Source organism: Trachemys scripta, chromosome 1, assembly GCF_013100865.1.
Source record: "Trachemys scripta elegans isolate TJP31775 chromosome 1, CAS_Tse_1.0, whole genome shotgun sequence".
Taxonomy (NCBI): Eukaryota; Metazoa; Chordata; order Testudines; family Emydidae; genus Trachemys; species Trachemys scripta.
This window is the reverse complement of record NC_048298.1, coordinates 112,837,113-112,850,616: the sequence shown is the minus strand read 5'-3', so window position 1 is coordinate 112,850,616 and position 13,504 is coordinate 112,837,113. Positions and strand designations below refer to the sequence as shown.

The 13,504-nt window shown below is 43.8% G+C and overlaps 1 protein-coding gene across 1 annotated transcript in view; it reads right to left on the bottom strand.

Annotated features, from left to right (window-relative positions):
- Positions 1-13,504, bottom strand: part of PIK3C2G (phosphatidylinositol-4-phosphate 3-kinase catalytic subunit type 2 gamma) — a 372,244-nt gene that overhangs the window by 69,346 nt on the left and 289,394 nt on the right. The window contains exons 27-29 of the mRNA XM_034782026.1: positions 12,550-12,659; positions 728-920; positions 54-175 (exon numbers count right to left, since the gene is read on the bottom strand). Coding sequence (XP_034637917.1) covers positions 54-175; positions 728-920; positions 12,550-12,659 — 425 coding nt within the window. The remainder of the gene's footprint in view (positions 1-53; positions 176-727; positions 921-12,549; positions 12,660-13,504) is intronic.

Here is a 13,504-nt window from a genome sequence, read left to right as displayed (position 1 = left end):
CTTAGCGAGAACCATTTAATAGGAGAATAATGAGGACTAATGTGCTGTCTTACTCTGGGAGGGTATGTGATGGAAATTGCTTCTGTAGATGGCTGTGAAGTTTTGAAAATTGTTCGAATGATTTTTCCACAAAGGTGACCACCTGGCAGGTTTGCACCACCTGGACTAAATATAGCTGCATTGGGGAAAAAACAGAAATGATTAGAGAGGGGCTGATGCCAAAAAGGCACATGCAGAACTACAGGAAAATTTCAACAAAGAAAAACCTTTCTGTAATGTAGCTCCAAAGTGCCTGATAATGCAATTTGTAATTTATAGGCGTAGCTGTATAAAAAGGAACTTGTCTGGATGGGATGCAGTTCTAACACTGAAATATCACCACTGAGTGAGAAAACTAATAATGCTCCATTCAAGCAGCATACAGCAGTTTCTATCAAGCTTCCTAATTTTGTACTGTGCTTTCCTTATGGGTGTTATAATTAGCTCTTGATTTATTTTTCACTATAGGGCAGGAACCGTTCTCCTTAATGGCTCCCCACTAATAGCTCTCTGCCTGGTTTTATTTCCCTCCAGAATCTCATTGCTTATGGCACCGCTGCTCATTCCATGATCCTTTCATTGTGGCATAAGCACATTTTATATAACCGAGGCAGGAGAGCATGTAAGCTAAAGGAAGAGTAGTTAAAGATCAAGCGAAAGGAGGGCAAGCGGAGAGCAAAATACATACAGAGTCAGGCTTTTTGCTGAACCCTAAAATGGTTGCTCGGGCAATTGACCTCTCTGCATCCAGCATGTTGGATTCCCGAGGAACACTCTGTGAAGCTGTAGACTTGGCAAAGCCCGTGGCTAACATTTGTGCGAGCGTATGGATCAGGTTATTGAGTTTGACAGGGAAGCACTCTAAACTTTCCTTTATTTTCCTGAGAAAACAAAACAAAAAGAAGATCAAATGTAAATGCTTCTCTTCATGTATATATTTCCCTTTGCTTCCATTTCCTGGTGCCTGCTGCCATGAATGCAACTAAAAATCAAACACACATAACACACTCTCTCGGCATCATTTGTTTGCAGCAGTACAATTTACACAGCAGTTGAGCCCAGTTCGGATAAGTTATTCCATCAATCTCCAAAGGACTAGGGCTGGGTGTGTTATCAGGAAAGTACAAAATACATTCACTAGGCTAACAACCTGGGTAACCCACCTGACTTATCTCAGTGGCTCTTATTCCTGATTACTGGACCCACCCCAGCCCTGCTTTGGAGAGCAGAGATGCACACAATGCCTCCCTGCATGCTGAGAAGCAGCAATTGCCACAGGGAGAAGCAACACCAAAGTTGAGACTCTCAAAGCTGATTCAGTGATTCACCTATAGGAGATTGTGTTGCTAGATCCCTTAGTGGACTTTAAAAATCTCAACCCGTGATCCTATTTGCCCTTTGTGTAGCTACATAAGAAGGAAAAACAACAAGGATTCCGGTGGCACCTTAAAGACTAACAGATTTATTTGGGCATAAGCTTTTGTGGGTAAAAAACCTCACTTCTTCCTTGCATCTGAAGAAGTGAGGTTTTTTACCCACGAAAGCTTATGCCCAAATAAATCTGTTAGTCTTTAAGGTGCCACTGGACTCGTTGTTGTTTTTGTGGCTACAGACTAACACGACTATCCCCTGATATAAGAAGGAAAGACTTTCCTATGCCATCTTTCCCCATTTCATTGCCACGCAAGATAAACCAGAACACAGTTCTCGCTTCCCAGGGCTTTGGGATCCTTCAGGATGAAAGGCACTATATACAAATAAGCACAACCACCTCTTCAGATCAAATGTGATTTCTGTTTGGAAAATGGCACTTGCAAAATCATATCATCACTAGTCCTTGAAGGGAGAGAGGAAGCCCCTAAAATCCAGTTGCCCTGTTTAATCCAGTTGCCAATTGAATCTATTTTCACTGTGATGTTAAGTTTCCTCTCTCTTTCCCTACTTACCCCGGCTTTGGAGTCAGCTTTCTCGGATATCCTGGATGGTTGTTGATGTTATGGAGTGCCAATCATTTAGGCTTAACTACACAGCCCCCCAAAAAACTATACGAATCCCACAGTTTTCCCAATGTTGGATCCTAATGGGGCTCAAATACATGTTTAAATCTATTGCTAGTCAGAAGTGCACTTAAGCACATGCTTAACTTTAACCACCTGTTTAACTCCCTTAGGACTTCAGCATATGCTTAAAGTTAAGAATGTGCTTGGGCTGTATTGAGAATAGCAATTCTGAATTGAGACCTCACTTTTCTGAATTGAGACCTAAGTTTGCATGACCTCTGACATTCAGGCTGAAGACTCTGGTATCTTTCACAAATGCACCACACCCCAAAGAAGAGGCCCAGATGCAAAGCAAAAAATCCCAGTCATGCATGCAGAATTCACTCAAAATGTGCAATTTATCATGTAGAAATTAGCCACATTAAACTGAGTAAGGGTGGAAAGTGAAGATACATTTTTTTAACTTAATATGAGCAAAATAATCTTCCAAGAAGGCAAGTAATTAGCAACTTAATAAGCTTTCCTGAAAGAGGCAAACACAGCCCATTTTATAAATGAAACAATTTAGGAGTCTCATGCAAAACAAGAAAATAAATCTTAATTTAGGACATTATTGGAAAATCAATACAGTGCTGATTAATTGGGCCATATCCAAGGTTGTAAAACTTTTCTTTTTTTAGTTCCTAGGGAAAAGAGTATTATATTTAAAGTGTAGTTTAATCACTTGATAAATCACTGGCATGTGTTTTGGGTTGTGGAATCTGTAGCTCTACTATAATATAGAAAAGCAGCCAGAAAATTCAGAGTATTATTGGGAGAGAATAATGTTAGTTTTACAGCTAAAAACTATTCAGTTTAATTGAACGTGTATGACACATGCCTTTGCTTACAGTATACAACCAACTTGGTATTTAGACAATATCACTATTGCAGAACATCTGATATCAGAAGACCATAATTCAGGCAATTCATCTCTTTAATGGTTTGTTGTTCTTTCTATGGGCCCATTAAACCTCTCAAATGATTTTAACCTGTAGATTGCTAATCACGTACCTTTACTTTATACCTAAACTGAAAAAAATATTTACTTTCTTAAATACTTAAAAGGGACGCTACCAATTACATTTTTGAAAAAATTATACATATATAGAAAAAATGCAGCAACTCATCTAGCACATTGATGTGCTGGAAGGTGTTTTCTGTTCTGTTGATGTTTGTGTCTTCTGTGCAACAGGCAAACAAGCTTGGGCTCTGATCAGGCAATTGGTTCTGTGCTGGGGACCCCTTCACTCACACACAGTCAATGGGGCTCCAAGGCACTGCCCGTACAGATCTATATACCGGACTATACAGGGAAAGAGTGACACTGACTATATATAAAGTGCTAACAAATGTGCAAATGAAACAGAGGGCTGATTTTAGTTCTAGTAATCTTGTAACTGTAGCTGGCACACAATTTTCTGGTAAAAATTTAATTTTCTTCTTGACAGTATCCCTTTAGCAGTCAGGTTAGTTTCTGGCCTGCTTTTCAGAAAAGTGAGTTGAGTTTTCAGTGTAATTCACATATACCAATTTTATGCCTCCTAATGGCTGAATTAAATTTGGATTTCATATGTGGTTCACAGCATTCCTAAGGAACTGTTAAACTCCTACACAAGTCGGGGTGCGCAGAGACGTAGGTGGCTGTTCTCTGAAGTGGGGATGGGCAAATAAAGTTTGGCCTAAATCTCCCCAAGTAACTATGATTTGGGGTGCTCAATTTTTGGGTGGCCAATTGGGGAAACCCTAAAGGGAACTAATATTCTGAGGGTGGGTGCCTAGTGCTTTCTGCAAATCAGGCCTTCTTCATGGGGTCTCACAACAGGAGGCACTCAAAACCTCTAGCCAAAAATGCAAATCTTGGCCTTAATATATGAAGTAAGAATTTCTCGCCCCAGACTTCAGCCTAATTTTAGTGTTATACCTGAACTCATTATTGAAATTTTGAAATGTTCCAGGAAGCTTACCCAGCTTTTTATTTTCAGCTGGGACAGGACCTGCCACCGTACAGTAGTATCAGCAAGACTGTTCTCATGGCATCACCAGATATGACGAAGTGAAATTCCTCATAAGAAACTCTCTGTAGATTCTGCCATGTAGGTGGTGTTCAAAGGCACCTTTGCAAATTGCAGCTGTAGCTGCTAGGCAGGCCCAAACACACAATCACGACTCCCTTGAGGAGGACATCTGTGAGTTACTGCACATGTGAAGTTCCTCCTGGACTCTATGGAGGAATAATGGTTGGGCCTCTGTAGAGGACCTGAAAGAGGTCACATGCCCTGTGACAGAACAACTCATTTTGAAGATTTACCTTCAAGGGCAATCAGGCGTTATGGAGAGAAACATGCACACAATTTGGATCCCCAACATCCCTCAAATGTATTAAGTATGTTTGAATTGCTAAGCCATATCAAAGACCTGATCCTGACTTTTCTCTCAACCCCGAACAGCAATGCTGCAGTTGTCCCTACAAGTCTAGGGCTGCAGTAAGCCTGATAGGCCCTGTGAGTGGAAGAGAAAAGGGAAGGATGTTCATGAGCACGAAAACTCATTTGCAAGTTCTCCCAACCTAGCTCAGCAACTCTGCCCATCTTGTCAATTTTACTGCTTCACACAGCCCTTCCTTACCTGACCCTGCCTGTTAAGAATCAGCTTGTCAGATGCAGAGCCAGCTTAGCCTCTTACTAATATGTAACTATGGGACCGAAACTAATTCAATTTCAGTAGAGCCCACTAGAAAGAAAAGCTGAGTTGGTCTGTTTTCCACAGAGAGTATATAGGATCTTAGTCAGATTCCATTTAGGGCAATATAATCATCCTGCTCTCTGGAGTCTGTTGTAGAGCTGTGAATACCAATATGTTGAAGGATTCTCCATCTCCTGGCCTTCCCTAGAATGCTGTGTGGGATACATCTGTTCAGCCTGTCATTTTACAGTGGAGGCTTCTTGGCAGGGGAAAGTAAGAAGTTTGCCTTTGTTCTTTTGCGGCGCAGACACTGTAATTATTGCCTGCTGTTGCAAATCATCTGCAAGCACACTTTGAGATGGTAGTTTTGTCTCTGCTCTTTCAGATGTCATCAACCTCCACTGGTGTTTTAGCTAGCTGGGGGATGGATTGCTAAGGGATATGCTGCCAGCTGGGGAAGGGGATTCTGCTGACTGGCAGAGGATTTGTGTTATGAGGGTGGTCTAGTTTTGCAGTGGTTGGTATTGTGTTTGGAATCTACATGCATGACCTGTGCAGCGATGGGTGCATAATAAATTAATTAATTTATCCATTAATAAATTAATAAATCCATTAATAAATAATATAAACAGATACATCAGCTAACACCTCTTTAGCATCTCCCCTGCTGTCAAGCTTTTGAAGATGTGCATTGCTAATTTTCTGGTAATCTTCAGATCCACTGTGCAGCTCTCATTCACGGGCAGGAGCAGTGGGGTTGCTTGTGTACTGCAATGAATTCAAACTCTTCAGTCATAGCATGGAACCGATTATAATCAATTTAAAATAACTGTAAATCTTTTTGAGAACACTTTTTAAAATGTCACACAACATCATGGTGACACTTGAGGGAGATAGCCCTTTGCAGTAAACCAAACTTGGAGATCTCTTTCCAGGAGAAGGAAGGGTGCCCTGTTCTGTGGATAAAATATTTTCTGGGGTAGAGAAGGGATGGGAAATGGGAGTAGATCAAACTGAGTTTCAAGGCTCAAACTGAATTTAGGGCAACGATGCACTATAGGCAACTATTTCATGTGGCACAGAAACTCTTCTGGTCCCACAGAAACTCTTGTTTTAGACTCAAATACCACTATGTTTATCCATAATATGGGAGAGTGACCCTCCCAAAACCTGTAATCTGGGAAATGTTTGGCAGCTGGTCAGCTCAGAATGGTGCAGTGACCTAATGCTGGGGGTCAAAGGAAAATGGTGTGTAGATGCTAACAGAGATTACAGAATGGGTCTTCAATGAAGACCCAGAGCGATATCAATTCCTAAAACATAGAACTCTTTACAGTTCTGAAAGGGCGTGGTAGGTTAGAACCCAGCCTCCAGTAGCATTAGTCAGCTGGGTCAAAATATGAAAGGGCAAGAAAAATAGCCTAACAAACGGAATATCCATCCCAAGAATATTTATGACAGTGTTAGTCATTTTACTGTTTGAGCTATTCTTAAATAACAAAAGATGCAATGTTTGGTGTTGTTGACAAAACTGAACAGCTCAGGTAACCAGTAAAAAAGTCTCTCACTCGCTTCTATTTCAGTACTTCCCCTTTGTCCCTGTGACAGACAGGAAAAATTGGAATAACTGCTTGGTCTGGAGAGGAAATGTCTATCTTTTAGGTTGGAGACTTCTTTCTCAAGGTTTAATTTACATCTGTTCCTTTAAATATTTCGTTTCATCCTCTCTCTCTTCCACTGGGGTAATGAGACTTGGTTTCTGGTGGTTTCTTCCTGCAGTGACTCTTGTGTCATCTGCATGTGGGCTCCCAGGTCTCCCAATTTATCTTCTGGCTTAAATGACTTGTTCTCCAATTGATTTGGCTGTCAGAGCCACTTTTCAAACTGACTTGTGGTTCGGTCACTTCCTTCCATGAGAACAAAGTATTTCTTTTACCAGGGAGAGGCATCTTAATCTCATTGGTCAGCCTTTTACGTTCACTCTCCCATGCCAGCTTTGCCCTTTCAAGGTCTGCTTCTATTTGCCTAGTTCATTCTAGCTGTGTAGTCAGACCCTCCATAGCCTGGGGGTATTTCCACCTAATTTCTTTGATTTGGGCCTCATGAATCTTTGCCCAGCCATCCAACTCCTGATAGAAAGCTTCCATCGAGGCCTGCAGCTTTTAGATTGTTTTATAGTTACATCATAGCTCTTGTTGCCAGCATTTCCTTGGACCTTCAGATCCCTGGAGTCTTTCTTCTGGCTTGCTTAATGCCATAATCCTGTTGTCCCCCAGGTTAGCTGGTTGAACCCTTCTTTTGAGTGGAACCCATTCTGGTTCCTCAGTCTGATCTGGTTCCTTTACCAAATAATTCCAGATCCCCAAACTCTCATCTCTGGGGCTGAGAGAAGCGTGAGGGTATCTACCCTAACCAATGGGAAGCTTGAAACCCATAGCCATCCTCCTACCTTTAATTTTACATGCCCAGGCTGATTTCCTGGACTACTCCATATTCACCTAGTCTTGTAGGATCTATCTTCCTCATAATTAAAGTGCATCTACCTGAAGTCAAAATTTTTTGCAGGGCCACATCTTTCTATGTGACCATTCTCCCCGCAACCAAGACAGACTGTTCCTGGGGCATCACACTTTCTTGCACCAAAACTGGGTCCCCACCATCTTTTGTTCAGACTTCACAATAGCCAGCAGTTTCTGGCAGGGTGTCTTTGACATCTTGGGTCTCCCCCGTTTCTCTGGTGCTCAGTACAACCAGGACTGCTTTACAATCATTGTTTTTACAGGGGCAAACCCATCCTGCCTGCCCCACTTCCTCATAGTCAAAACATAGAGTTGGTTGAGCCCTGTGCCTTCTTCCCTTCTGGTGTCGATGACAATTGACTCTTTACCATTGTGGAACCTCCTTCACAGGCCTCTGAGGCTGCTCAGACATCCCCCCCTCAAATGGAGCTGAACTCCAACAGCTGTGACTGCCCCTCCATATGCTGACGTGGGAGGATCAAAATCTCACAGCCAAGGAAGGTGTCTGCACTGTGCCACTCAGTCATCCCTCCTTGATGGGAGATGATCTCAGAATCCCACTTCTGGTACCACTTGTCACAAGTTGTGCCTGCACTGTAGCACATCTTTGCTGAGCTAGTACTGCAGGCACTATCTACCTCACTTTTCTTTCTCTCAGGGCGCCTTAAGAATTCTACATAATCTGAAGGGATGTAAGACATTTCCCCTGATGGGGTTCTATTTTATTAAATGGAAATGAAGTCTCTTCCCTTGGGCTCATGGGTTGCACTGCCTCCTCCTTGGTCTCTGGGAGCTTCTCTCTGTGAGCATCTTTCTGCAACTGAGCCCTAGCGACCTTTTATCAGGCTCAGGTGTTCGTTATTCAACTAACTGCCTAGATAAACTCATTCCCTTTAAATTAGCTCTTCTAGGATAGCTTTAGCCCAGATTTCTCTTAAAGGGGCCAGCAATCCCGTGACAGGGACTTTTTAAAAATAATGAACATTTATTGAAGTAGCTAAGAAAATAAAGACAAAGTAACATCTGGAGTCAAGGGGTTCCAGTTAGATAGACTAGGAGATAGATTAAATCTAGTTTGAGTATGTGTACATGAGCTGCAACCACACCCCATAAATGCAGTGTAAACATACTTTATCTAGCTTGGGCACTGGAGCATTGAAGCTGCAGCAGCACTGATTTCAGTGCTCCACCCAAATAATTACCCAATTTTCTGGGTGGGTTTATATAGCCCACACTGAAGCCCATGCTGACGCATAGTATCCGAGATTAGGTATACAACCCATGATTGCACTATGGACTTGCCCTGAGAGAGTGAGGACTTCGGATCTCTACCTCTGGGTTGCTGTGTGATCCTGGACAAATCACTTGACCTACATGAAAAAAGGTTATAATAATACTTATCTACCATTCTCTTCATTAAGTTTTCATCACCAGCTGCACAGGATGTCGTGAAAAAAATCAAGTTAGTGAAGTACTTTGAGAGTTTTGTTTAAAGCATTATTATTATATACAATGACTAGAAATAATAATATACAGTGCTACCAAACTATAGAACCGGAAGTTTCCATGGTTGGATTCTCATCCCCATTCTGCCCTTTCATACAAGGGCAGTAAAGGGCTGTGGAAGAAATCTGTTGGTGAAGAAGCAGTGTAATCATCCATAGTGTAGGAGGCAGGCTGAGGGCACGAGGGACTATGCTCCGCGTGCTCAGCACAGCACAGCACTCCACAGGCAGAGTGAGGCTGTCATATGTTTAAGCATGACTAGTAACAGGTCTTGGCATCCTGTCCACATTGAAATTTACAAACGTGTTAGTTAAAACATGTTAATTAACATGTGCTAAACCACGATTAGAAATTTAAAACAGGGACAAACAGACAATGAGTTAACTGGTTCCATGAAGCTTATTTAAACTGATGAAATGAGAGCATTTTCTTGGAGTAACATGCACAGACAGCGCAAACAAACCTCATTTACATTAAAAGAGAAAAAACACGCACTGTAGCAAAATTGTACATTTCTCCAGGGTTTTAAGATCTTGTTTGACAATAATTCTAACAATCAGACCTTTGTTTCAAGTCACTGAAAGCATACAGCTATATTGTGAGGAAATCATTAAGGGATCTATTCCCTGTTGGATGCATGGATGTAACTTATCATTACTATTAACAGGACTTGTTTTTACTCTGTGCTTGCAGTATACAAGGCTGCAGCTTGGCAATACTTTAAATTGTGAGGAGATTGGAGTGAGTAGGGATTAGAGGAGATGGGATCAACATTGATCTTAAATGTCATTGTGGTGGGGCGAGTGCCCCACCTCCCTGTGAAAGTGGGCTAAGACAGGCCAGAGAGGCTGTGCAAAGTGGCAGCCAATCAGGGAGGGCCAGTTAGGGAGCCAATCAGGGCTGGGCAGGAGGCGGCAAATCGGGGCCGAGCTCAGCCTTATATAAGGGCTGCCCAGGAGCAGAGCAGTCAGTCTCTCCCAGACCTCTAACAGGGAAGATCTGTCTCTTGAGCTAGGAGACCAGCACCTGGGACAGTGCAGTGCTGGGCAGGCTTGGGGGAGCTGAAGGGAACTCCAGCCCGCCACCTGCCAGGCTGCAGGTCTTGAGGGAAGGGCCTAAAGGGTGAAAAGGGTCAGAGGGGAAGTGGCCCAGGTTGAGTGGACAGCAAGCGAGGGGAGAGAAGGAGGGCAGGGAGGCTGCAGCTAGAGGGTCCCTGGGTCGGGACTCAGAGTAGCGGGTGGGTCTGGGTCCCCCCCTTTCCCCTTAAATTGCAACTGGCCAGGGGAAGTGGCCATATTGGATCGTACCATACCCCTGAAGGAAGGGGTTAGACTTTGGGAGCGGCTGGCCACTGTGGCAGGTGAAAGACTGCTGTTAGGCCCCTGGAAGAGGGTGAGAATGGACTAGGGGGCACTGCCGGAGGGCAGTGTCCTGAAGGGGACGCCGCGAGCAGAAGGGAGCAATGCGGGTCCAGGCGCCAAGCGAGGTCGAGAGACAGACAGGAAACCACCATAAGAGGGCGCTCCCCATGGACTGAGCTAATTCCCAGAGAGACCAGTGGGAGGCGCCGTGGTGGTGAGTCACAGTAACAGTCACCGTCACAGTCATGCAGAAATTAAAAACAAATGAAACTATGTAATCAACGGGCAATGGGGAAATAAGGAAAATCTAGGGGTTAAAATGAAGAGTTGGGGACTCTGCTGTGTTCTAAAATAATAGAAAAATTTAATTTTGGAAGTTCCAAACTACTGTGGTCTGACCCAAAGGTTTTGTATCTCGATTCAAACTTCTCCAAATTTTGGGAGTGTATTATTTCCATGTTCTGTTCTCGACACATCATAAAGACAAGTCTGAGTAACAGTTCAAACTGACGTCATGGTGCAGATATAGATAATTCCAGAGAGAATTGAACAGGAGCAATGCATTTGATTCAGTTGTTTGGGTTCAGGGCCTTCTCTCATTTATTAAAATTCTAATATTGCCTTTGGTTGTATTCAAAGGTGCTGGGCAATACTCTGTGGTCGTCTTTCCCAAGAGCAAGCACAGGGCAAGCTGTGACAGTGTGAGCTTTCCCCAGGCTGGGCCTCAACACTTGTGGCTCATTCAGCTTACAAGCGCATTCAGGGCTTGGCCTATTTATTGAGACAAAGGCACCAATTGCGGTGGGGGTTTCTGTGTGGTGGACAGGGTCGGATTAAGGCAGGGGCTTTAGGGGCTACAGCCCAGGGCTCCGGCTCAAGGGGAGCCCTGCAAAAATAAATCACAGGCAGCAAACTCCAGGCCGCTAAAAGGGGCACTCAGGCAGGCTGCCTGCATGCCGTGGCCCCACGCCACTCCCGGAAGTGGCTGGCTGCTGGCACATCTCTGTGGCCCCTGGCGGGGGGGGGGAGGAGGAGGTGGCGCCGTGTGCTGCCCCACCCCCAGCACTGTCCCCGCAGCTCCCATTGTCTGGGAACTGGCCAATGGGAGCTACAGAGGCGGCGCTTGCGGCACGGGCAGCGCACGGAGACACGCTGTCCCTCTGCCCCCAAGGACTGCAGAGACATGCTAGCAGCCAGCCACTTCCAGGAGCGGCGTGGGGCCACGGCATGCAGGCAGGCGGCCTGAGCCTTGCTGAACGCCAGCCGGGAGACGCCTGTGGTAAGTGCCTCGCGGCCGGAGCTTGTGCCTCGCACCCCCTCCTGCACCCAACCCCCTACCCCAGGTCAGAATCCCCTCCTGCACCCAAACTCCCTCCTAGACTCCACACCCCCTCCTGCACTCTAATCCCCTCTCCCAGGTGAGAATCCCCTCCTGCACCCCAATCTCCTGCCCCAGCCCCCTCCTGCACTAAACTTCCTCCTAGGAAAAAGACTTGTATACAGGGGCCTACAAAATCTAATAGCCCCGGGCCCACAGGAGAGTTAATCTGGCTCTGGTGGTGGACGCTTGTCCACAAAAGACAGAACTGACGTCAAACTTGTTTTGTACAGACTGCTAAATTGCAATTAACCTTCAGTCCCTACCAATCCTAGCTGAATCCGAACAACAAGTTAGAAGTGAAAAGTTTCATATTATGCGAATACCAATCAAACTGCAAAGCGATTATTAATAATACCTAACTCTTATATAGTGCTTTTCATCTGTAGATTTCAAAGTTCTTAAGAAGAAGAAAATATAATTAACCCCATTTTACAGATGGAGAAACCAAGGCACAGAGAGATGAAGTGACTTACCTAAGGTCACCCAGCAGAGACAGGAACAGAAGCGAGATCCCCTGAGTCTCAGCCCAGTGTTCTAGCAGCAAGGCCACATTGCTTCTCACAGTTTTTTGAAAACATTTTACAAAAACCAACACAAAAAGCGCATTCTTCACGGAACTCAAAGAAGAAGCTCTTTGAACGAGAAGATTCAAACAGTCACTGGAAGTGCTTGCAGTTCAAACCCTGCAGCATTGTCACAGTGCATTAGAGCGAAGCCAACAAAAAATATACTAGGGTAGTTACAATATGCAAGCTGAGCAAAAAATGTAAGCAACTTCAGTAACGGAAAATAAATTAGGTATGAACAACTCCTTGCATAATCTAAGGAGTTATTAGTGACGTGCATAAAGAGAGGGTTTGTTTGCGTGTTTGTGTTTAGAGACAAATTAATCCTTTGTGTAATTTATTGATTTCAATTGACTAACTCCATAGATCAACAGAGCCTATGATTTGTAATTTGGCAGTGTCTCTTTAAGCCTAAAAGAGGGCATACTTTCTGAATTTTTTTCTGTTTTTTACCTGGTAAAGTGGCTCGTGGCTTGGAGGTCTGAGTCCTGCGGACGAAGGTTATCATACACATACTTCAAATCCTGGACGCTGTTCAGCTCAGGCAACCCTGCATGCAGCATCTTTGAATAAATAGGATTGATCCAATAAATGCACTGAAAATAATTTAAATGAAACAGGGCAACTAGAAAAAAGTGGAATTACAGAGAAAGAACTCTCCCCATTTATAAATTACAAACCTCTCCTAATTTGGGCAATGTGTGACTCTGGGTATAACACACAGAGCACAGATTAGGAGAATGAAATGCACTCTTAACCTCTTCACATTGATACACCAGAAGAGGGTGTATTCAAATGGATTCAGGAGCTCATGAATCAAATTCCTTGCAACTGATCTCTCTACTAGGAGTCCACCTCCTCAGTATACACAGAAACATTATTTCCCCCTCTCAGCCTCCTTAAGGCAGCAAGGGGCATCTACCTACAGATCTCCAGGGCAGGCTGCAAATACCACCTTCAGCTGTGATAACCTCCTCCCCACCAACCAAACTCAACACTAAACCAGAATGGATGCCTCCCCTTACTCTACGAACTCCTTATACCTAAAGGTATAGCTATAAAAACATTACATCCCAATGTCACACTATTTCAAATCCATGCAATTAGGTACATACACCTACCTGTAAGAAACTGTTTTTGTTAATGTGCCCAGTTTTATTTGCAACATGCCAGATACCATTAACCTCTCTGTGCCTCAGTTTCCCAGTCCAAAAGAAGGGTACAATAGTAGTTGCTTGCCTCTATAGCAGTATTAGTAGGCTTGAATATGTTGTTAAATGATTGAATATGTCCTAAATATTATTGGATGAAAGACACTTCCTAAATGCAAAGTCTTATTTCCTTCCAATCTTATTTATATAGTAATGAGAGTTAACAACATTGTCAGTGTAGTGCAATGAGAAGTGGA